The sequence below is a fragment of the Coenobita brevimanus genome, chromosome 94 (assembly GCF_032717465.1).
Source record: "Coenobita brevimanus isolate Jiangsu-jjx chromosome 94, ASM3271746v2, whole genome shotgun sequence".
NCBI classification, from domain to species: Eukaryota; Metazoa; Arthropoda; class Malacostraca; order Decapoda; family Coenobitidae; genus Coenobita; species Coenobita brevimanus.
The window spans coordinates 990,403-1,013,628 of record NC_137047.1 but is presented as its reverse complement, the minus strand read 5'-3'; the positions used below and the strand labels follow the sequence as shown (position 1 = coordinate 1,013,628).

The 23,226-nt window shown below is 41.0% G+C and overlaps 2 protein-coding genes across 4 annotated transcripts; one reads left to right on the top strand and one right to left on the bottom strand.

Annotated features, from left to right (window-relative positions):
• Positions 1-985: 985 nt before the first annotated feature.
• On the bottom strand, positions 986-11,216 carry LOC145412942 (uncharacterized). Its single transcript, XM_080282756.1, has 3 exons — positions 11,108-11,216; positions 8,119-8,277; positions 986-2,686 (listed from the first exon to the last, which is right to left on the bottom strand). The coding sequence occupies exons 2-3, from the start codon at positions 8,266-8,268 to the stop codon at positions 2,594-2,596; spliced, it is 243 nt and encodes an 80-aa protein (XP_080138882.1). The 5' UTR covers positions 8,269-8,277; positions 11,108-11,216; the 3' UTR covers positions 986-2,593.
• Positions 11,217-11,594: 378 nt separating this feature from the next.
• On the top strand, positions 11,595-23,038 carry BCL7-like (chromatin remodeling complex subunit BCL7B-like protein). Of its 3 annotated transcripts, XM_080282714.1 has the most exons (5): positions 11,595-11,765; positions 13,829-13,894; positions 14,346-14,451; positions 19,315-19,452; positions 22,844-23,038. In XM_080282714.1, the coding sequence occupies exons 1-4, from the start codon at positions 11,670-11,672 to the stop codon at positions 19,428-19,430; spliced, it is 384 nt and encodes a 127-aa protein (XP_080138840.1). In that variant the 5' UTR covers positions 11,595-11,669; the 3' UTR covers positions 19,431-19,452; positions 22,844-23,038. The 3 variants fall into 3 exon arrangements, with proteins under 3 accessions (XP_080138840.1, XP_080138841.1, XP_080138839.1); XM_080282715.1 differs by lacking the exon at positions 22,844-23,038 and having other exon boundaries at positions 11,595-11,761; positions 13,825-13,894; positions 19,315-21,000; XM_080282713.1 differs by lacking the exon at positions 22,844-23,038 and having other exon boundaries at positions 19,315-21,000.
• The last annotated feature ends 188 nt before the right edge of the window (positions 23,039-23,226 follow it).

The window sequence follows — 23,226 nt, the reverse complement described above, 5'->3', positions numbered from 1 at the left end:
TCTGGGTATTTACACATCAATATTAACAATAGTATAATTATTACAGAAAAGTTTTACAGAAAAGAATGTCTACTTTATGAACCATGGATTTGTTTTGTTTCATTTTTGAAGGCTCCAACATGCTTGCATGTATCGGCCTTTGTCACCTAATGGCAGCTCTCCATGCTGTTCGATCTCTGGCTGCTTCCCTATTTAGTCCCTTATCCCTTAAGTCACACTCAGTGACCTCATCCAGGTCTTTTTTGGTCTATCTCTAGTTACCCTACCCCTAACATTAACACTTCTCACTTTCTGCACCGAATTATCATCCCCCATCCTCTCCACATGCCCAAATCATCTCAATCTACCCCTCCTGATCACAGCACCAATACACTCCAGTCCCATCTTACCTCTCAACTTTTCCATCGTAAACCTAGCCCTCCCCAGGCCTCACATTCAAGGACATGCTGCACATCCACCTAATCATTGCCATTTCTGTATGTTTGAGCCTGCGACTATCATCTTCCTTTTCTGTCCAGGTCTCACTACCATACAGCATTATACTCCTAACATCTACATGCCATCTCAATATCCCTTCAGTCAGAGCTACAATACAAGTTGTACACCGATACAAGACTAGTGAAGGTACTATACACCTTTTTTTTTCTACTGCTACAAATACAAAAGTAATGCAGACAGTCAGCTGTTGCATTGTTTGATATCTGGAAATTTAAAATATTATGGCAAAGAAACTTTTACTTGTGGTCCTCCAGTAATGCAGGTACTGTATTTGCTTCCGCACCGACCTCACGTTAGGCAACTGTCGCGTTAGAGGGACTCTTGAAAACCCCTATTTCCTTCTGCACCCCTGCTCACAGTCCACGTTTTTCCCCCTTGTGGTGCAAATTTTTTTTATACCCTCCAATAAAAGCATTAATATATGGTTATCAAAAATACATTAGGTCAATAGAACTTTTTTATTTATTGTACCTTATGTGAGGAGAAGAGTACACACGTCGCCGGAGATGAGGTATAGGGGCAGAGCACGAGGCAAGCTGAGGAGGATGGTGTGGGTAGGAGTGGGTCGAGAGGGGAACATGGAAGGTGGGAGGGAGGTACGACGGGTACTGATTGGTTGGGTGGCTGGGAGAGTGAGAAAGGTGAAGCGTGACTGGCAGATGATGATGTCAAGTATGAGGCTGCATGACTCACATCGTATTACAGCCTGCCTGGTTCAAATTACCGCGTTACGCTAACAGTGCCCACGTTAGAATGTTTATTTCCTTCTGCAAATTGTGTCGTTAGAGCAATATTGCGCTACAGCAAACCGTGTTAGGGGAGGTCTGCCTGTATTTTGAGATCTAAAAGAGGAATGTTCTGTTAAGTACCAATATATGCTGGCTATTGGCAGTACTGTACAGTACTGCCCAAGCTACATTATTATAAATATATGTGATACTACTGGCTTTGAACAAAGGTGTTCTTATAATTCTGATATTATGAGTTATCTTTATCAGTGACTGATGCAGTACAGTGATGCCTTGTACCATACATTTAGTGTGAAGGGTTTCTGTAATATATTTTGTACCTTAGCTCACACAGTCATGAACCTGATGGACTGCAGAAGTCTTTCCACTTTAGCTGGTGTTTCCAGAAAGCTTGTCAAGGTTATATCAGTGTTGCAAGAACAGTATACCAGTACATGAAATACATTAAGTGCTGTGGTGTTGTATGCAGCACTACAATGAGGGTATACTAGGTTGTACAGTATTATAGGCTACATCTTGTTAGTGGTGTAGATAAGGGTTTGGAAAAGTAAACTCGGGTGTTAAGGGTGAACTTTCTGTTGGATGTATTTTGAAAGTCCCCACAGGGATAAGTTTTGGCTGAAGAGTTTGAATGACTGTGCTTGCCATTTGTTTGCACAATGTTTGGGTAATCCAACGGTGAGGGAAGTAGAGAATTTTTTTCAAGGTTGTGAGTGGGAAGCACCAGAAAGGAACTAGGAATAAGGATTCTGAGATGGCCTGCATATGTTCAGAAGACAGACCTTCAGGGTTGGTTGACAATGTGTACTGTAGAAGTGCTGAGGTACTGGGCCGTCGATGGGGAGGTAGATTGAGGAAGACAGAGGACAAGGTAGTGTATGCTGACCTCAAATGTAGAGGCATTATTAAAGAGCTGGCATAGAACACAGTAAGGTGGAAAGTACTATTAGGTGAACCTGCCTGACCCATGGTATATGGAAACTAGGCATAAAACCAATTATGAAATGATGAAAATGATGCATCTATATGGTACATTTTTTTTCTTTATGGTAGGTTGATGGAAAAAAAAAAAAAAATAATGGATGGGATGAGTATTGTGCTGAGGTAATTGACTGTGTGCCTCTCATGTTCAAGTGGTCCTTAAACAGGAGTACCTTTGTTTTGTGAAAGTGACCAATATTTGTAGCCTTTATGCACCATGATAATACACCGAGGGATTTGTTTCGTTTGTATTACTTTTCATGTTTTACACAATGTTTTACTAAGGTACATTTCCAGCCTTGGGACATATCAGAAAATGTAAAGTTATTGCAACAATATATCAAGGTCTTTCCATTTCAAAAGTACTAGCTGTGTGGTGGTGGTTGGTTTTCCTCTGCTGTCCCAAGAACATCTTTTTCTATTTCTGTGATGTTGATGTTCTGCAACTTCAGCGCTTTCTGTTGAAAAACAAATTAAAAACCATGTTACAATTTTATCAGTTATCATCATCATCATCTAAATCTAATCCTGTGCTGCCCCAAGAGGAGTGTAGAAGCTTGGGGCTAGGCAAGTTGGTCCTGACATTTAAGATAAGAGCGACCAGCCTCACTCACCCGAGTGGCATTACGTGAGCAATAAACCCCAACCAGCTCTTAGATGTAAACCGACGCAGGCTCAATCCGGTTGGAGCACCTTAGTTACCCACTAAACCACCAGGCACCATAGTTTGGTTATATGGTTACCACCCACTGAAGTAAATGGTTTCCTGATGCACAAGAAACCATTTGGCTTGTCATTCAGTGTACAGTCACCCATAAACTGAAAGGAAGAGGAATGAAAGAAGGACATAAGAGGAAAGAAGAAAAGGAGGAAGGAAGAGAAGAAAGGGCAGCCGCCCAAGAGCAGCACTATATCGAGTGAGTGGATAGTGAGCACCCCCATCTAGACTCTGGATAAAGTATAAATAATACATAATCAGAGAATTAAAAATAAAATGCTACATGTTAAAAGTTACTACAACCCCAGGATATTTGCATGCACATATTTTGAGTATACAGTGTAGAGTCATTATACAAAGATGTCAACCTTTGTGTCAAAATCAGAGTTGCTTAAAAGTATATAAATTATACATAATTTTAAAGCTTAATAATTGAATTTTGTGAATCTGAAGAGAAAAAGAGCCTAAACTGTCAACTAAGGGAGCTGCATAAAAAATTGTCCTATTATGTCACCGAAGAAAAATCAATACTGAATTTAGCAATTTTCATAACATCATTGACCAGAGTATGTTATTGTTTGGAATGCTGACATTGTGTTTTATTGAAAAATGCATCTATTTGAGTTGTGACTGACACTACAGTTGTTTACGTATATGTTGTGGTCAGAATGTAGCATGAACTTTAAATGGAAGCATTTCAGGAGTAATATGTCACGTTTTTTCCCCATTTTTCCCATACACAGCTAATGAACTGGAGAATACCAACATAACTTTATATTATAAATAGGCATCCCAAGGCCTTAATAATGTAGCGTTGGGATACTTTGAAACAAACCCTGGTAAGCCATATGGTCCGTCACACACGTTACATACCCACTGTGAGGAGCATTACCGGAAAATGATGTAACGTTTCTCATGCACACCTTTGAACAAAAAATCAAAGTAGCTGCACTGAAGTCCAGTGATAAAACCCCTGTGTTTGTTATTTAGTATGTTACCTTTAAGTTTTTATTCTTTCCAGACAGTAAATTGATTTTGCCTGGTACGTGGTGAGCATGCTTTACCATCATGTCTCCAATGACTCCAACCACTGGGTCATCTGTGACTATTTACACTTCAGTTGTTCAATGTGTCAAAGATGGAGAGATTGCTACAAAGCCATTAGCAGTAATTTCAAATACAGCCTTACGGCCTCACACTCTAGCCTTGAAGTTCAGGTGTTTAATAGTGCTATTTTTTATTATTTGAAGTCTGCTGGTATTCATTTTACACATGTATCATTGTGGACTGATGGGGCAGCAGCCCACTTCAAGAATAGGTATTCTATGGCAGCTCTAACCTTTTACAAAGACATCCACAACTGCACTGCTGAATGGAACTTTCAAGAAAGTTATCATGGCAAGGGCCCTCATGATGGGATTGGGGTTTGACTAAAATGGAATGTCTACAGGCGAGTTTTGCAAGGTCATTGTACAGTAAGGTCTGCTGTAGAATTTTATGAGGAGGCTGAACAAATAACAGATAAAACTGAACTAATGTATGTGTCTACTGAATATATAAACACTGAGAAGTCAAAATATGTAGAGATCTGGAAAAACTGTAAGGCAGCAAAATCCATTCAGCAGTGCAGGTCAGTAAAACCTCTTGGCCACTATAAAGTAGCACTGTATCACTTGACTGCAGACCAATCACCTTTTAAGCAGTGCTATCTTCAGGAAACTGGCTATGACCCACAATCTGACTCCAATACTAGCAGTGATAGGGAAAGTTCACCATCTCTTGCAGAAATGTCAGAGTCATTCATGTCCCAGCCTGAGTCACAGAGTACTACTGATATTGAGGCAACACAAAAACCATCCCCAGGTAACTATGTACTAGTCCATTACACTACCAAGAAGTTGTCGAAGCATTGTGTTGCAGCCGTAGAATCAGTTCTGGAGCCAGGCATGTTCGATGTTAATTATTTAAGAAAGAGAGGCACTGACAGAATGGGTGATAGCCAGTTTCATTTTCCTGACAACTCGGACAGAAACGAGATCTCAGAGAATATGGTTGTGCAGGTATTGCCAACTCATGTGTCAAGAATGACACACACATTCAAAACGGTGAACTTTCCTTCCTCAGTCAATTAGTCTAAAAGGATGAATTTTCCATCTTTGATGAGCAAGTAGTTGATCTTTAATTTTTGTGTTGTTTATATCACTGGTGTGATACACAGTTAGGCTTATCATGTAACTTTCACATCAATTACTGGCTGTAGGGTTACCTACATGTTAGGCTATAAGGTAATTTATGTTCATAATATTCAAAATTACATTGTTCTTTTCCGCTGCATCACCCCCAACCCTGCTTTACAAGAATCATGTTTTGGTTAATTTATCATGTGTTTCACATTAATACATGATTTACATTGTTTTGTGATACAATTACTGCAACTTTCATAAGAGATGATTTTGTAATTATATGAAAAACAAAATTGGCACAAGTAATGTTTCTCACTTTTCCTGTAATGTTTCTCACGGTCACATTTCCCTTAACAGTAGCAAAATTCTTAGGAGAAATAGAATTTGCTGGGTATGGTTATGATCCTCATACATTGACATATTACTGATATAAAGCACTTCTTGATTGAACCAGTAAAATCACAGAGTTATTGAAAATATTCATGCAAAGTAAAAGGTGGGGTAGCATCGCGATAACGTTTCTCACGCCACCTTTAAAAATCTTTAAAAAATCAGAATAAAAACTTATGAATAATCTGATTATGGGATAATGTAGTGTGAGGTGTTGGTAGTATACCTTGCAAACGGCATTTATTTACAGTATATTCCCTACATAAGAAAATACAAGTGAGAGTAGACCAGTAACTTGTCTCTGAATGTAACGTTTCTCACAATGGAATGACCTTGTAATGAATTACTTGTGACAAATATACCAGAGCCTTTATGAAAGAAACTACACTGTGGACGTACTGTAAAAGGTTGTTTTTGCACATTCAAAAAAAGTATTCACCTACAATTACTTTGAAGTAGTGGCTCAAAGCATTTAAGAATTAGGTGGGGGCGCTTACCATCCACTCACTCGATGTAGTGCTGCTGTTGGGTGTCTGCCCTTTCCTCTTCTCCATCCTTCTTTCTGTCCATCCTCTTCGGTCTTCCTTTCCTTCATTCTTTCCTTGTCCTTCTGCCTACGGGTAACTTTACACTCCCTCTTCTGTCTTTCTTTCCTTCATTCTTTCCTCTTCCTTCTGCCTGTGGGTGACTCTACACTGAGTGACATGCCAAATGGTTTCCTGTACACCAGGAAACCATTTACTATGCTGGGTGGTAACCATATAACCAAATTTTGGCACCTGGTGGTTTAGTGGGCAATTATTGTGCTCCATTCGGATTGAGCCAGTGAAGGTTCATATCCAAGGGGTGGTTGGGGTTGACTGCTCAGGTAATGTCACTCAGGGATGAGTGAGGCTGGTCACTCTCATCTTAAATATTGGGACCAACCACCTAGCCCCGGGCTCCTACACTCCTCATGGGGCAATGTAGGATTGGATGATGGATGGATGGATGAACTTTTTATGTACATGTATGCTTGCTGTTGTTACTAATACTGCATGAACAAATTTTACAAACGGAACACACTATCCATCCACAGGGTATGCGGCCAGAACATGTATCTGGCTAAGGGAAGATGGACACCCCTGCCTTGCATAGTGCCAGGTCACCTTTGGGCAAAGCATAACATCCATTTGCCTATTAAAAAGGTAGTAGGTGAGTGGTTATCATTATACCAGAAGGTACTATAAAAGGAGTGACATGGGCAAAAGGTCTGGTAGCTTGCCTTGCACAGGATTCTCAGGCTGAAAACTCCACCATATTTACCAGGAAGTCAAAGTCTGGGCTGAGATTACTACTCACAGACATCGTATACAACTTATCTTTTGGTGGGCTATGCTCTCTACCTTTTCCTTGCACCTCTTCATTTAGAAGGACCCTGTTCTGACCCCGGTAAGGTGCTGTCTGCCACAGGAAGGTGGCTGCTTGCTTGTAGTCAATGCATCTGCTCAGCCAAAAATTTGCCAGAAAGACTGGTATAGAACTGCAACAGCAGCAATGACTATCCAGCCTGTTCAAGACTTATTTGCCTTTGGAAAAAATAAACAGCAACAACACACTGAACTCATCAATCTCCTGGTTAAAGATCTTTTGATTCAGTGTACCTTACATGAAAATAAAATTTATTTTCATGTAATGGCCATTTTCTTCTAACATTTAATGTGAGAAGAGAATGGCCATTGCACACCGCCTACAATGGGTGATGGCACTGGCATAGTTCAGAGCAGACTGAACTCACCAGTGGTATCGCCTACTGGACACAAATTCTTACAGAACTTCTGTTATAGCTCCTTTCCTTGATCTGGGGGTTGTATTCTTGTAAGCACAGATTCAGGCTTTTTTGCTCTTTCTTAATGATTTATCTTAAATACAGTACTGAGTACTGACTATTAGCAAACAGTGTAGCTACTAGTAAGAAAATATGGCACACACTGGTATATTAACCCTAGTTCAGTAGCGTCGTCCGGGATTCCGAATTTAGGCCTACTTTGCGTTGTGGAGGAGACGCTCCAAGGCCTATGGCGCTCAGCTGCCATGACATTTCAGTTTGTACTCTGTCCTGTGTGTGTGAGGTGTGTTTGTGTTGCTCCTGTTTTTTTCTCATTTGCTGTAGCCAATTGTCCGGTATTCCGTACAACGCTATTAAAATAGGACCTTGTGAGTGTGCCTACGAAACATATACGTGTACTGTAAAATGTCGAATTTTGTCTAGGGAGGCTGGAGCATATCGGGGGACATCTGGACTTCATGTGTGGCACAAGTCATCACCATCAGGCAACACTGTGGCTGGTAGTGGTGAAAAGATTACAAGGATGTAGCATTGTTTGTCATTTTTCCACTTTTTTTGTTTTATTTTTTGTTATGTTGTTTTAGTTAAATACATTTAGTTCATAGTTCCTAGAGTTAAGATTAGCGTCTAATTTAAGCGAAAATTTGTTGAAATAAACAGTACCATTCCTATATGTATATTTCTACCCCCAAAGTTTGTCCGGGATTCTGGACATCGCTAGTAGGCACGTGATGCTGACAACGCTAATATTCCAGGGTTAAATAACTTCACCTTTACACATGACTGGTAAGCTGTAAAAATGTTGTTGCAGTCCTTGTCCTCTTCAGCCAGACCTTTCAGAAATTTTTCAGCAAACCACCTATTGAAGCAGGTGTCATATGTCTTCTTTAGTTCACTGCATTCTTCCCCAACGCTATTCATTTTATAAGTCTGAAAAGAAAGAAAAACAATTCATGCACAATACTACAAAGTAAGCACCTTAACATCATTACCACTGAACTGTAATGCAGAATGTTAGCATTAACATCCAGTCCTAATTGCCCCATCAAATTTGTAGGGTCCCAGAGCTACGCTAATCAGATTAAAGGGATGGCAAATCTTGACGGCTGACAACAAGAGGAAATAATATGTCCTCTTGTCGTCACATATTATGTGACTACAGCTAATGTTATAAAAAAGGAATATACCGTATATACCGTGTCTGGTCCTTGGCCTCTGACTGATGCTGCTACTGTGAGACAGGCAACAAGCATGATGCAGATGGGGAAGGCAGCAGGTGTTTCTGGGCTGACTGCTGAAAAGCTGGAAGCCTCAGGATAGCTATAGGAGTGAGGTTAGTCACAGACCTGATAAATATGATTAAATATGAGTATGTTGTTCCCGATGATTAGCTGAAGAGTGTAATTGTAAATGTGTACAAGGGGAAGGGTGATGCCCTGGAAAGAGGAAATTATAAAGGAATAAAGCCTTTAGACCAGATAACGAAGGTAATGGAGAGAGTCCTAGAAGGTATGATTAGAGAAAGAGTGAATAATGATGATGTGCAGTTTGAGCTAATGCCAGGCAAAGGGACCACTGATGCTATATTCATTGTTTGACAGCTTCAGGAAAAATATATAGGAAAGAAAAGGGAACTGTACTTTGTTTTTGTTGATTTGGGGAAGGCCTTTGACAGAGTCCCTAGGGAGGTGGTGAAATGGGCAATGAGAAAGCTTGGGACTGAGGAGTGGCTGGTTAGGGTGGTTATGGCCATGTACGTATGTGGGTGCTTGCACCCAGGCAAGGGTGAATGGATATTTGAAGGATGAGTTTCCCATGAACACTGTTGTGCACCACGGGTCAATTTTAAGCCCCTTGTTTATCATGGTACAGTACCTGAAGCCCTCTCATCATCTCATGTGACTTCAGAAATGGACTCCTGTAGGAGATGTATGCTGATGATTTGGTGTTAACTGCAGAGAATGGAAGGGAGGTGGAGGAATGACTTAGGATGTGGAGAGATGGTATGGGGCATAAGGGCTTATGAGTTAATGTAGATAAAACAGAAGTGATGGTACCATATCTAGGGCTGGTGGCAGTACTGTCAAGGAAGAGGGAGATTGGCCATGTGCAATTTGTCAAGGGCATGGGAAGTAATTCCATCTTGTGCTGTGTCTGTGATAAGTGGGTGCATAAGAGATGTAGTGGTATTGGAGGCAGACTGTGAGATAATGCTGATTTCATGTGTGTGATGTGTCAGGGAAAGCAGGTGGAGACTGTCAGGTGTGAAAGAACTGAGCTTGCTGGTGAGTCTCTTGAGTGTGTGGAAGTTTTGTTATTTGGAAGACATGTTATGTGCAGGAGGTGGGTCTGAAGCTAACTCTGTGGCTACAGTAAGGAGTGGCTGGAAGAAGTTCATGGAGCTGTTGCTTCTCCTGACACTGAGAGGGCTCTCCCTTATTGTATGCAGCATGTATTATAAGTGTAATGCTGCATGGTAGTGAGACTTGGGTAGTAATGGCAGAGGATATTCACAGGCTCAAACATACAGCAATGACAATGATTAGGTGAATGTGAAGTGCATCCCTGAGTGTGAGGCCTGGGGGGTGCTAAGTTTATGATGGATGAGTTGAGGGGTAGGATGGGACCGGAGGCATTGGTGTTGTGATGAGGAGAGGTAAACTGAGATGGTTTGGAGAGGATGGGAGATGATAACTGGGTGCAGAATGTGAGAAGTGTTAATGTTAGGGGTAGAGTTGCGTGAGGTAAACAAAAAAAGACCTGAGACGAGGTCACTGAGTATGACAATAGTGAAGCTGCCACAAATCGAGCAGCATGGAGAGCCGACATTAGGTGACCAAGGCCGACGCATGCAAGCATGTTGGAGGCCAAAAACAAACGAAAGAACAAACAATACATATATACTGTGTGTATATATATATATATATATATATATATATATATATATATATATATATATATATCCATTCATCCATCATCGATTCCTTTGTCGCCCCATAGAGGAGCGTAGGAACCTGGGACTATGCAAGCAGGTCCTGACATTAAGATGAGTGACCAGCCTCACTCATCCCTGAGTGGCATTATGTGAGCAATAAACCCCAACCATCCCTTGGATACAAACCTACACAGGCTTAATCCAATTGGAGCACCTTAATTACCCACTAAACCACCAGGAGACATAATTTGTTACATGGTTACCACCCAGTGTAGCCACCCATAGGCAGAAGGGAGAGAAAAGAAAGACAGAAGAGGGAGTGTAAAGTCACCCGTAGGCAAAAGAAAGGGGAAAAATGAAGGACAGAAAGACAGAAGAGGAAGGAATGAGAGGAAAGGGCAGACCCAAAGTAGTACTACACTGAGTGAGCAGATGGTGAGCCCCCCATCTACCACAAATTATATATACTGTGTATATATATATATATATATATATATATATATATATATATATATATATATATATATATATATATATATACACGTTATGCATCAAGAAACACACTGCACTGTATGCCAAATCATGGGAAGGGTTACTGGCAACAAAAAAGGGATACTGCTTGCTGCTAGGTATGGCCCAACGTACATAAGCAGCGGCAAAGGTTAAGGAGTACTTAAAGTAAAATGAATCCCAGTGACGTTCTTCAATACAACGTGAATATAGTAGTAAACCTCAGGTGGTGCATGGCTCATAAAGCAAGACTAAATGAAATCAAAAGGACAAGACCCACTCATGATATGGGGCTAGTCTATTATACATTATTACCTTCTGAACAGTTAACTCATCAAGTACACCACAGGTGATGTAACAGAATTAATGTGATCCACGGCTGATTAGAGACAGAAGCTTCTGCTGGTCCATTCCCCAGGCCACACAATTCCCCGTCAAAACAAGCCCCATCATTTAATAATTTACTAAATGAAAGTAACCGATTGTTACTCGACATTACCATGGTCATTCAGTTCTGTGAACTTTACATAATTCGTATACCACCTAAACGATAGTCCTTACTTTGCTTTTTGCTTGACTTTTATATAATATCATCAACATAAACGCCATCATCACTGAAAAACGACAGAATTGTGCAAAATATTCAAGGAATTTTCTGACCTTTTCAAGTTTTCATTGATTTTCCGGAGTATATTTGTGTTTAACAACTTTTTAAAGCAATGTTTCGGGCAACTCTGAGAGAAGCCACAGTGTAGAGGGTAGTGAAGTGGACAAGCTGTGACTGCACAAGGAAGAAGAATAATCCAAAGACAGTGGAAGTTTGCTAGTGTTGTGCATAGCTTATTTCTCTTATAAGCAACGAACTTCAAATTTTGAGATGATGTCGAGGTCCCTGAGAGCAGAAACACGTTCTAGGGGGAAGGAGGACACTAAGAGGAATATGCAAGCGCTGGACAAAGTTCGAAGATGGCAAGTACCCAAGCTTGTTCGTCACCATTTTCCACGTACCGGTAGCTGTCAGCAGTATAGCAGTTCAGAATGTGCATTGTGATTGGTGGTGATTAGTTTAGGACATTAGCTTCAGCATGTAAGGGTGCATTATCTGTATGCTTGAGGTATAAAGAAGGCAATATCTTCATAGTTACCCACTAGCTTTATCAGCTAATCTCAGTGTGAATTTCAGTGATACTATCTCAGACAAATGGGTATTGGGGGTAGATAAAGAAACAGGAATTGTATCATAATTTCCATTGTCTAACTTTGAAATTATACACAGTTCACAGCCACTGAAGGTATTGTGATGTTTATATACAGTACGTAGATATAAATGCCACATCACCCATTCTTCAGTACAGCGGCAATGGGTTGTAATGACTGGAAATGAAACTTAACAAAGTAATTACTGATCTGGCTGAGATTCAATCTCAGGCCCTCGCGCTCCAAATGCGTGCATGTTACCACTGAGCCAAAGAGAGGATCCGTGCTTTGCCTCTAGGCAATGGGGACTTTTATAGACCCCATTACGTCACCCATCTCTCCCCTTGGAGATTCATTTGGTGAGTTTCGAACACCCTGGCAGTGTAGCATCAGAGGCCACCATTGGGTACGCTGCGGACCATATACCGAGCAGCTCATCCTTGGGATGTAAGGACTAGGATGCTGTCAGCTAACCAACAACATCCCCAGTACAAAAGAAAAGGGGAAAAAGAAGTGTGTGGTAATCATAGGGGCATTTGTCTTCTTAGTATAGGGTAATAGGAAAAGTATATGGTAGGATACTTATTGACAGAGATAGGGAAATAACAGAGGAATTAAGTTGGAGAAGAACAGGGCAGTTTTAGGAAGGGAAGAGGTTGTGTAAATCAGATATTCATCCTTAGGTCTTTAGTGGAAAAGCTTCTAGGGAAGGGAAAGAGGTTGTATGTGGCCTTCATGGATCTGAAGAAAGCATATGACAGGGTGGATAGACAAGGAATGCGGAAAGTATTAAGAATATATTGAGTAAATGGGAAGTTGTTCAATGGCATGAAGAGTATGTATGAAGGGGCAAAAACTGCTGTGGATAAGGAACTGAGTGAATTTATCTATTTGAATGTTGGATTGAAACAGGGCTGTCATGTTCCCATGGTTGTTCAAACTGTATATGGATGGGGTTATAAAAGAGGTACAAGGTAGAACAGTGGATATTGGAGTGACCCTATACTGTTGATTGTAGATGATACCATGCTGAATTGTTAAGTGAAGACAAAGGGGAACTGCAAGGCTTGGTGAATGAGTTTGGGAGTGTGTGTAAGAAACAGAATCTAAGGGTGAATGTAGGGAAGATTAAAGTTATGGTCTTTGGGAGAAATGAAGCCTCTGAATGTACAGTGAGGCAGGATGAGGAGGACATGGAAAATGTGAGTGCAAAGGCATGGAAAATTTGAGTGCATTTAATTACTTGGGTGGTGTGATGAGTAATGAAAGCAGTGATAAGGAACAGGGAAGTGAGCATGGAAGTAAAAAAGTTGCTGCACGACAGTACAATATTGTGATACCAACCCTAACATATGGAAGTGAAGCTTGGACCTTGTTGGAAGGACACAAGTCAAGAGAGCAGTGGAAAAGAGTTTTTTGAGGGGAGCATGTAGAGTTATGTTGAGAGATGAACTGACAAATGAGGAAGTGAAGGACTGTTGTGGCGTGGATGTGATAGAAAGCAGTAGGAGAAATATATTGAGGTTGTTTGGCCGTGTGGAGAGGATGGAGAGAAAGTGAAAGACTAACAAGGTGAGTGTATGTGCATGAGATGGAAGGGAGGAGAGGGAGGGGGAGGCTGAGGATGAGATTGAAGGATGGAGTGGAGAGGTATATGAGGGGGGGGGGTCAACTGGGAGCAGGGCAGCGAAATGGCATTGGACAGGGCGACATGGAGGCGATTTGTTTGTGGCCACCCCTTGTGGGATTGAGATGTCTTGTAATAGATTGATTGTTTAAGATTAATGAAGACTATTATGCTCATTCCAACTATTATTGCTTTTTCTGTCTTTCAGGGAGAAGAAATGGATAACTATACATGACACAACTATGAAGATTTATAAATGGGTTCCAGTTACTCAAGATGTACGTATTATTTAACTCCCTTCAGTGCCACGATGTACAGTATGTTGTGCTTCTCTTGTTGCTATCAGACTTGATATACTGTACTTCTCATAAGATTTTTTGAACTGGAAGGTTTATTTAGATTTAAGTAACTCGTCACTATTAGAGATTATTCTCAGTAAAACTGTTTGGTAGTAGTTTGATTAAAGTGAAAAGGGCATCATAGTAAAGCTGTTGATATTGCTAGAAGAATCTGTCTCTATATCCTGGTTTTCCACTGTTGATGCCTTACAGAGATTTCCGTTTCCTTGATTGTTACACTTTTCATTACTAAGACAGTTTTGCTTTAATGATTATATATCTCTCGTGATGTTTACTGCTCTGATTTATTATTTAATGGCCATACCACCACATACCTTTCTAAACTGACCCAACATTTCTGAGGTATTACTGTACAGTTTTGTTTTACCAGGAGCGTAAAAAGAAGAGTGGAAGCAGTGCAAACAAGGAGAACCGAATTTCAAGCCGAGATAGCAGTATGTCTGCATTTCAGATGGGTGGAGATGACTCTAATACAGGTACTAATACATTGATACCATACTTTTCAATTTGTTGGAAATGTGTTTATTGTTACTATTACTTAAGTACTATACACTCATGTTTGTATCTCAGCAAACAGACTTTTGGGTTGGTTTCAGATTCAGTGGTGAGGTTCAAAATATGTTACAGTTTTTTAGTTGCTTAAGTCATTCATTAAAATTCCATTTATTATTGCCATCTTCTGGACAATACTGTAAACCAGTTGGCTGCAGGAAATTAGCTACATCGGCTGGGCACTTGTAGATATGTTACAGTCGGCGCAATGGAAGTCTGGACCCTCTAATTTGCACCATGTATTTGGCAGGGTCCAAGAAATGTAGGAAAATTCCTATAGTCGGTGGATTTTTTTGTGGTGGCTTCTAGCAACTTTATAGGCTTACTACCAAATGCTGTGAGATTATGAGCTCAGTGCCTGCCTGACTGGATGGGAAAGCACGTCAGATTTTCTTGTCCTGCCTGGCACTTGTTAATTTCAAAGCTCTCGTTTTCACACCCTGCTCTGTCTTAGTGAATCATTGGAGATGGGTCCCAAGCCATTAACTGATGTAGAAAAAGCCTGAATTTTAACTATGAGAGAGGAAAATGTAAAAATTAAGGATATTTGTATTCGAACTGGGCGAGGAAAATCTACCGTCATGGCACTCCTCGCTGCTGCCCGCCACCTGCCAAAAAACACAATTCCCCAACATAAAGACAGGCTAGGACCTAAAAGGAAGACATCACCAACTACAGACAGGTTGCTGAAGCAAGCTGTGATAAAAGACTCACGTTTGACTGCTAGACAGCTGAAAGATATGTACCCAGAATTGCTGAAAGATGTGTCTGAAAGAACCATACAGCATCAACTTCAGAAAGACTTCAAGATCCCCAGCCGTACTGCTGCACTGAAGCCTCTCCTTAATTTTTACATTTTCCTCTCTCATAGTTAAAATTCGGGCTTTTTCTACATCAGTTAGTGGCTTCGGACCCATCTCCAATGATTCACTAAGGCAGAGGAGGGTGTGAAAATGAGAGGTTTGAAATTAACAAGTGCCAGGCAGGACAAGAAAATCTGACGTGCTCTTCCACCCAAAGTCAGGCAGGCACTGAGCTGATAATCTCACAGCATGTGGTGGTAAGCCTGTAAAGTTGCTAGAAGCCACCAGAAAAAAATCCACTGACTACAGGAATTTTCCTACAATATTTCTTGGACCCTACCAAATATATGGTGCGAATTGGAGGGTCCAGACTTCCATTGCTCCGACTGTAAGTTGAAGGTGTGTTTTCTGAGCAAGGTGTATGAACGTATTAAGGTGCGAGGGGCTGCATGACAGAGTGGGTTGCTTTGTGATTTGTATTTTAGATACTGAAGCAGAGAAGAGCACTGGTCATGTTGCAGTGTGGCTTGATGCACTCGAGTCTCAGAAAGGTCTATTTCTGTAGGATGAATGCCTTGTGGGGGTTCATGAAGGTACTGCATGTCTGGAAGTTTTGGGTTACATTGAATCGTTAAAAATATCATGGCAGCATAATAATGGAGGTCATTGCCACCGTATTACAAGAGTAAAAGCAGAACAAGGGTAAAATATTCACATATACTGTATACATAATGGTATAATAAATAAAAACAGTTACTGAGCATTTACAGTAAATCAGTATAAAAATGTCAAGGTCACATTATAAAACTATGCATAAAAACTATAGCTGATTGAGGAAGCCGTAAGTTTTGGCTGGCTGTGGTGGTTATGTATTTATGTTTATATGTAGAGTATCTTATGCATTTTTTGAAGTGCATGTAGGTGTTATGATTTGCAAATGTGTGTAAGGTTATGCCTGTGAGGTAGATTCAGGATTCCAGGGGCATGAATGATGAGTGAGTGTGCAGCCCATTTCATTGGTAGCATGCTTGATCAGTTCACCCTCTGTAATGTTTTTCTTTTCTCTTGCTTTCTGGGCCCAACCATACTCCATCTTTAGGTAGGAAAGAGGTTGGGATGATTATAATGATTGATTACGCACTCATAGAGAGGTTGATGCTGGGAATGGTTGCTGATACGAGGGCTGTGAGAGGACAGTGTGGAGGTCTCTCAGATCTTATGATTGTGGTATGCAAGCTCAAGCTGAGAGGAATGAGTTGGACCAGGAGAGAGAGGAGCAGTCAGGGAGAAAGACTGAAAGTTGAGAAGCTGAGGATCAAAGAAATGGCAGGTGAATACAGGACCAAAGTAGGGGAGGAGTTGGAATCAGTGAATTGGAATGAAATGGATCTGGACTGCCTGTGGGATGCATATGGGGATTGCTTAGTTAGGAATGCTAAGGTGGTGAGTGGTGTGGCAAGAGTAACAACAAAGAAGAAAGGTATGGGATGGTGGGATGAAGAGGCTAAGAGAGCAGTGGAGGAAAAGAGGAAGAAGTGGCTTGAGTGGTTACAGGACAGGGGTTCAATTGAAAAAAGAACTGAATATATTGAGGGCAAGAAGCATGTAAAGACACTAGTGAAGAGGAAAAAGGAGGAGGTAAATGATGATTTAGAAAGAAAAATAAATGCAAATTACTTAGAAAATAGGAAGTTATTCTGGAAAGAGATGCAGAAATGTAGAAGTGAACGGGGAAAGAAATGTGAAAGTGTGAAGAGTGTAAATGATTCGGTATATTATTAACCCATGGGGATGAAGTAAGGACCAGATGGAAAGAATATTTTGAAAGCCTGATGAATGGGAATAGAAAGAGCAGAGCTTCTGTAAACATGATTGGTTTTGGGGGTGTGCAGAAACGGAATGCAGTGCCAGGAAATGTGACACTCGCACAGGTGAAGAATGCGTTGAAGTGGCTGAAAAATGGGAAAGCAGCTGGGGCTGATGAGGTGTATGCAGAGGTGATTAAGTGTAGTGGAGCAAGCAGAATGAAGTGCTTGTTGGAGATATGTAAGAAGGCATGGATGAGTGGAACTGCCAGCAGAGTGGAAAAAGGCTGTGATTGTACTTCTGTACAAATATAAAGGTGAGTGAAGTGAGTGCAAGAATTGTTGTGGCATAAGTGCATTGAATGTTGTAGGGGGAGTATATGGAAGAATTATTATAGAGAAAGCAAGAGAGATATCAGAAGTCTAAGTGATTGATGAACAGGGTGGTTTTAGGGGTGGTAGAGGATGTGTGGATCAAATATTTGCAGCGAAGCAGATAGTGGAGAAGGCTTGTGGGAAGGACTATAAGGTGTTTATGGCATTTATGGATCTGGAAAAAGGATGGTAGGTGGGGGTGCTCACCATCCACTCACTTAATGTTGTGCTGCTTTGGTTGTCTGCCCTTTCCCTTCTTCCATCCTTCCTCTTCTGTCTTTCTTTCCTTCACTCTTTCCTCTTTCTTCTGCCTACATGTGACTTTACACTCCCTCTTCTGTCTTTCTTTCCTTCATTCTTTCCTCTTCCTTCTACCCATTGGTAACTCTAAACTGAGTGACAAACCAAACGGTTTCCTGTACACCGGGAAGCCATTTACTATGCTGGGTGATAACCATATAACCAAATTATGGCACCTGGTGGTTTCGTGGGTAATTAAGGTGCTCCATTTGGATTGAGCCTGTGTACATTTATATCCAATGGGTGCTTGTGGCTTATTGCTCACGTAATGCCACTCAGGGATGAGTGAGGCTGGTCACTCTCATCTTAAATTCAGTATCAGAACCAACTTGCCAAGCCCCGGGTTCATTCTCTCCTCATGGGGTGACATGGGATTTGATGATGGATGGATGGATGGAAAAAGCATAGGACAAAGTAGATAGAGACGAATTGTGGAAGGTTTTGTGCATGTACAGTGTAGATGGTAAGCTGGTAGATACCGTCGAGTTTTTATGGTGGTAGTGAAGCATGTGTAAGGGTTAATGGGCATCTAAGTGCATGGGTCACTATCAGTGCCGGCTTGTGACAAGGTTGTGTGATGTCCCCATAGTTGTTCAATATATACATGGATGGGGTGATGAGAGAAGTAAAAAGACGAGTAATGGAGGGGTGTATGGCATTGGTAATGAATGGTGAAGGATGGACTATCTCAAATTTGTTGTATGCTGATGATGCAGTGCTACTTGCAAATAGCAGACAAGAAGTTGGTAGACTAGTGCAGAGTTTTGCTGATATCTGTGAGTGTCGTGCCTTGAGATTAATTGCAGGAAAGTGTAAAGTGATGGTAATTGAGAGAGAAGGTGACTCCCAGTGTGATGTTACAGTGAATGGAGATAGACTGGAATTGGTGAAAGAGTTCAAATACCTGGGTACTGTGACAGAAAAGAGAGGAAAATGTGCAAAAGAAGTGGAAAGTAGAGTGACACGAGGAAGGAAAGTAGCTGGTTCTATGAAGGCTTTGATAAGAAACAGAGCCTTGAATGTTGCATCTGTGTGAGGCTTACATGAAGGAGTGTTAGTGTCAACTTTATCATATGGATGTGAGATTATGGTGTGGCAATGAAATGAAAAGTCAAGAGTGAGACCAATGGAGATGGGACTGCTGAGGAGTGTATGTGGAGTACAGAGAGTGGATAGGATACGAAATAATGTGATTCATGCAAGATGCAGAATGAGGAAGTCTGTGGACACCATGCTCGAAGAGAGCGTAATGAGATGGTATAGCACTACTTGAAACACACATGACAGTACCATAGGTGTTGGGGACAGCTCAGTCAGTTATTATGGGGATAGTTGTGGCAGTAGGAGTAGGACACGAGTAAATGATGCAGGGAAGATACCTATAACACTGACTGAGCTCTTCTCACAACACACAAGAAATCGCCTGATGGAGTGGAAGTGGAGCGTTTTATGTACAGTGTACAGTATGTGGACCACCCTGAACATAGGCTGGTTTCTGTTGCAGCCATGTCCATGATGAGTGACTCCCAGGATGCAACTGACTTCTCCTCCACGCAGTTCAACATATCTGAGGACTCCAACTCTGAACCCCCATTCAAAAAGAAGATGCTTGAGGGCTAATTAGTAACATCAGCATATATCGGTAAGAAATATAGGCAGTTCTTGTCATGAGTCAAGGATGTGCTCTAAATTGAAACATATTCTTGTTTACCTGGGATTTTTGTAGTGCATCATCCTCTGAGATTTATTTTTCCAGTGACACTGAGTATTGTCCTATGTGTTACTAATGGACAGGATGGAGAATGAGAGATTGACTAGAAGAGTGTATGTGAGGTGGAGGGGAAGACCAAGAATGAGATGGAGGGATGGGGTGGAGAGAAATGTGTGAGAAGAGGGTGTGAATTGGAGGGAGGCCAGCCAAATGGAAGAGGACAGCAATGTGGCCAGTGTATGTTGCCACTCCTTATTGGATTAAGATGTCTGGCAATAGATACAGATAGATGTTGCTGATACCAGCAGTGTTGAAATTTTAATCATAAAGTATATGGAATGCACTGGTGAAATATGGAAACTAAATTGGTCAGAAAGAAGTGCTATAAAGTCTTCTGTGTTAGCAAGAAGGCTGAAGCTCTGTATCACAATTTTTTCAATACTCTTGGTCCAGTAAGTTGAGTAGGCAAGTCAGCCTTATAGATGGGAATGAAAATAATTGGGGTTTTTTCTCTAGTTAACAAGAAAATGTCAGAAAAGGCAACTTATGACAAGGACTTGCTGTATTATTTATGTTACCACAGAATGTGGTAAATGTTTTTGGTGTATCAGATAGAGCCAGGATTCAGGGGGCTTGAATTATGAGTGAATGGAAGCGTGGCCCATTGGACTGGGCAAACTTGGGCTATCTGGACGCTGCCACTCCTCACCCTGCCCTAGGGTGGGAAAGGAGGTCGGGATGATGATGAATTAAGTAACGGATGTTAATTTACTTTTCCATTTCCATAAGAGAATAAAATTAAAATCTACCAGTTGACAAGATGAAATTTGATGTTTTTAGACAGCCTAAAAAGGTTACAGCTTTTTATAACATTTAATTAAATTTATGTTTTGTATCTGTCATTTCTTGATCAGTGTTAAGATTGTAGTACAGTATGATTATGTATTGCTGTAGTATTACCTGTGTAGTGTTGTTTTCAAAATGATCTAGGTGTCAAGCACTGTAGATGTAGCTGTTGATTTTAACCCCTTCAGCATACTGATGTCTTTAATATATTCTTGCTGTTGCCAGATCAGTTTCATTAACTTGGGATAGCCTGCTGATAGTCATGGAGTTAAGGAAGGTTGTATAGGTGGGGGCACTCACCCTCCAATCACTCAGTGTAGTTCCACTCTTGGATGACTGCCCTTTCCTCTCTTCCTTCATTCCTATCATCTTTCTTTACTTCATTCTTTCCTCTTCCTTCTGCCTATGGGTGACTCTGCACTCCTTCTTGTCTTTCTTTCCTTCATTCTTTTCCTCCTCCTTCTGCCTGTGGGTGACTCTACACTGAGTGACAAGCCAAGTGGTTTCCCGTACACCTTTGGTCGCTATATCCGGGGAAAGTTTGCTCTGAAAATGGTGGGTCGTTATATCCGAAGTTCGCTATAAGAGGGTTCGTTATATCAAGGGTTTACTGTGTATATATTTTCATATACTGGTGGTGCCTGACTTACAATGGGGTTACATTCCGATAAACCCATTGTAAGTGGAGCACAGGTCTCCCTCGTTTTACGATTGGTATGCGTTCCTAGAAAGGCAATCGTAAACCAAAATATCGTAAAGCGAAATTAAGGTTAAATGGGATAAATAGGGATGCGTTCCTGGACTCATGTATAAGGAACCCAAGACCCATACAAGTGATCTAATATGCAATAATAATGATGATGTTTTATGTATTAGAGTCGTGCTTGTCTCCCCAGCTTTCTTAATGTTGACAGCATGCTTTATAACAGTCGATATATACAGTCGACTGTGCAAGACTCATGGAATGAGCGATGGAGTTTGCCCCCTCACCTGCTTCATGCTGCTTCACAGTATTAAGCTTAGACTCCAGGGTTAAGGACGTTCTTGCTTTCTTTGGCTTCATATCACCAGCACCAGATGTTGCAGGGCGTTTACAAGACATCACGGTGGTGGCACTAGGGGTGCAAAATATGAAGACCAGGAGAAATAGTAATATCATGGGCACTGATGCACAGAGGTTGTATGCTGAAGAAGCACGCGGGTGAGACTGGCAAAAGCGCAGGAAACTGTGTGGGTGAGGCGGGTATGCCATGCATCTCTCAGCTGATCTGCCTGTGAGTGCAGGATTTATACATGCCCAGTCGTAAATGCGAGGGAGCTAAATCATAAAATGAACACTTGGTACTAAAGAAGAAGGATCGTAAATGCAAAATATCGTAAAACGAGGGAGACCTGTACTGTATATCGTAATTCGAAAATGCATTTAATACACCTGACCAACCAAACATCATAGCCTGATCAAGCCTACCTTAAATGTGCTTAGAACACTTACATTAGCCATCAGTTGGGCAAAATCAACACAAAGCCTGTTTTATAATAAAGTTTTGAATATCTGTAATTTATTGAATACTGTACTGAGATCATCGATTGCAAAAGTCAGAGTTCACAACTTCATGTGCGATGGCCATTACAGGCTTGCTGCCTTCATGCTGGACAGTTATCTTGAGTTTCATCTCGAGTAATTGCCTTCCTCTTCTCACCAGTAGCAGGAGAGCAGTTGGGCATTTCGTAGACATGATGGATGCACAAAACACATTGTAGATATAGGGGGTATCCAAGTAAACGACGGCAACACAGGACACTATAGAGTGTGGGTTGTATACACTAGCAACTGCATGGCAGACTGGGAGATCTGGCTCACCCCTGCTGCCCACCATCACGAGATAGTATTGTACCGCATATCACTAGCCCGGGAAAAGATAAAAATTCAACATTAGAAGTACGATTCCTACTGAATGCCTATCGCTACCGCACCATCATATGTCAAAAAATCATGTCAGACCATTGTAACTCGGGGACTGCCTGTAAATCTCTCTCTCTCTCTCTTTCAAGTTCAAGAGATTTCAAACTAGGGATTAAATAATGTGTAGGCCTCATATAACTTCACTAATAGGGTGCTTTCCTAAGCTGGAGAAAATCATCTGTTATCAGCAAGAATAAATTACGAATGATGTCTTTGGGTTGAAATTAATACATTTCAGTGATCACATGCTCTTCCCACTATCAGCCCTCCTACAGATGTTTGGTTCATACATCCTCAACCAATCTAGGTATCATACTTCACTTGTCAAATATTCTGAGTTTCTTCCTTCCTTTTTCGCTATTGTATTCTTCCCTGTACCTTGACTACATTTGGCGCTCTTAGTTCATGATAATTTTTGCATTCGGTATCCCTTGTGTTGATGCAGGGGCACAGTTACAGTTTTCTTCCTGTTTACTGATGCAACTTATGTTCATCCATTATTTCCCATAACAGTTCGCTGTACTGTCACCACCACACAGTTTTGTATACAAGATACCTTGTGACCAGCTGCTTCCCTCCTGTTTTTCAGTTTTACTATTGATTCATTGTTAGCCACTATAAGCCTCCTTTCTGTATTGCCAAACTCAATCATAACAATTAAAAAAATTATAAATACGGTTTCTGTTACTTTCATGTCAGAAAGAAGGAATAGGGTTTTCAGTAATACATGTACCATGTCAAGCTCCTATAAATTTTTGAGAAAAACTTTCATTGATAAAGAATTGATGGTACAATAATAGATCAGTGTGTTGTATTATTAATTTTTTTTTATAGTGGAGAGACTAAAGGGGGTGTGGTATTGATTTTGATGCATAAAAATGTGTATGACCCTTTTC

What these genes read in the sequence shown, in the direction of transcription:
- LOC145412942 (XM_080282756.1), bottom strand. Translation starts at nt 8,268, where the DNA reads ATGAATAGCGTTGGGGAAGAATGCAGTGAACTAAAGAAGACATATGAC. An exon ending in CTTACCAGTCATGTGTAAAG is followed by an intron (nt 2,687 to 8,118) that starts GTGAAGTTATTT and finishes GTTTTTCAACAG; the next exon opens with AAAGCGCTGAAGTTGCAGAA.
- BCL7-like (XM_080282714.1), top strand. Translation starts at nt 11,670, where the DNA reads ATGATGTCGAGGTCCCTGAGAGCAGAAACACGTTCTAGGGGGAAGGAG. An exon ending in ACAAAGTTCGAAGATGGCAA is followed by an intron (nt 11,766 to 13,828) that starts GTACCCAAGCTT and finishes TCTTTCAGGGAG; the next exon opens with AAGAAATGGATAACTATACA. An exon ending in GGGTTCCAGTTACTCAAGAT is followed by an intron (nt 13,895 to 14,345) that starts GTACGTATTATT and finishes TTGTTTTACCAG; the next exon opens with GAGCGTAAAAAGAAGAGTGG.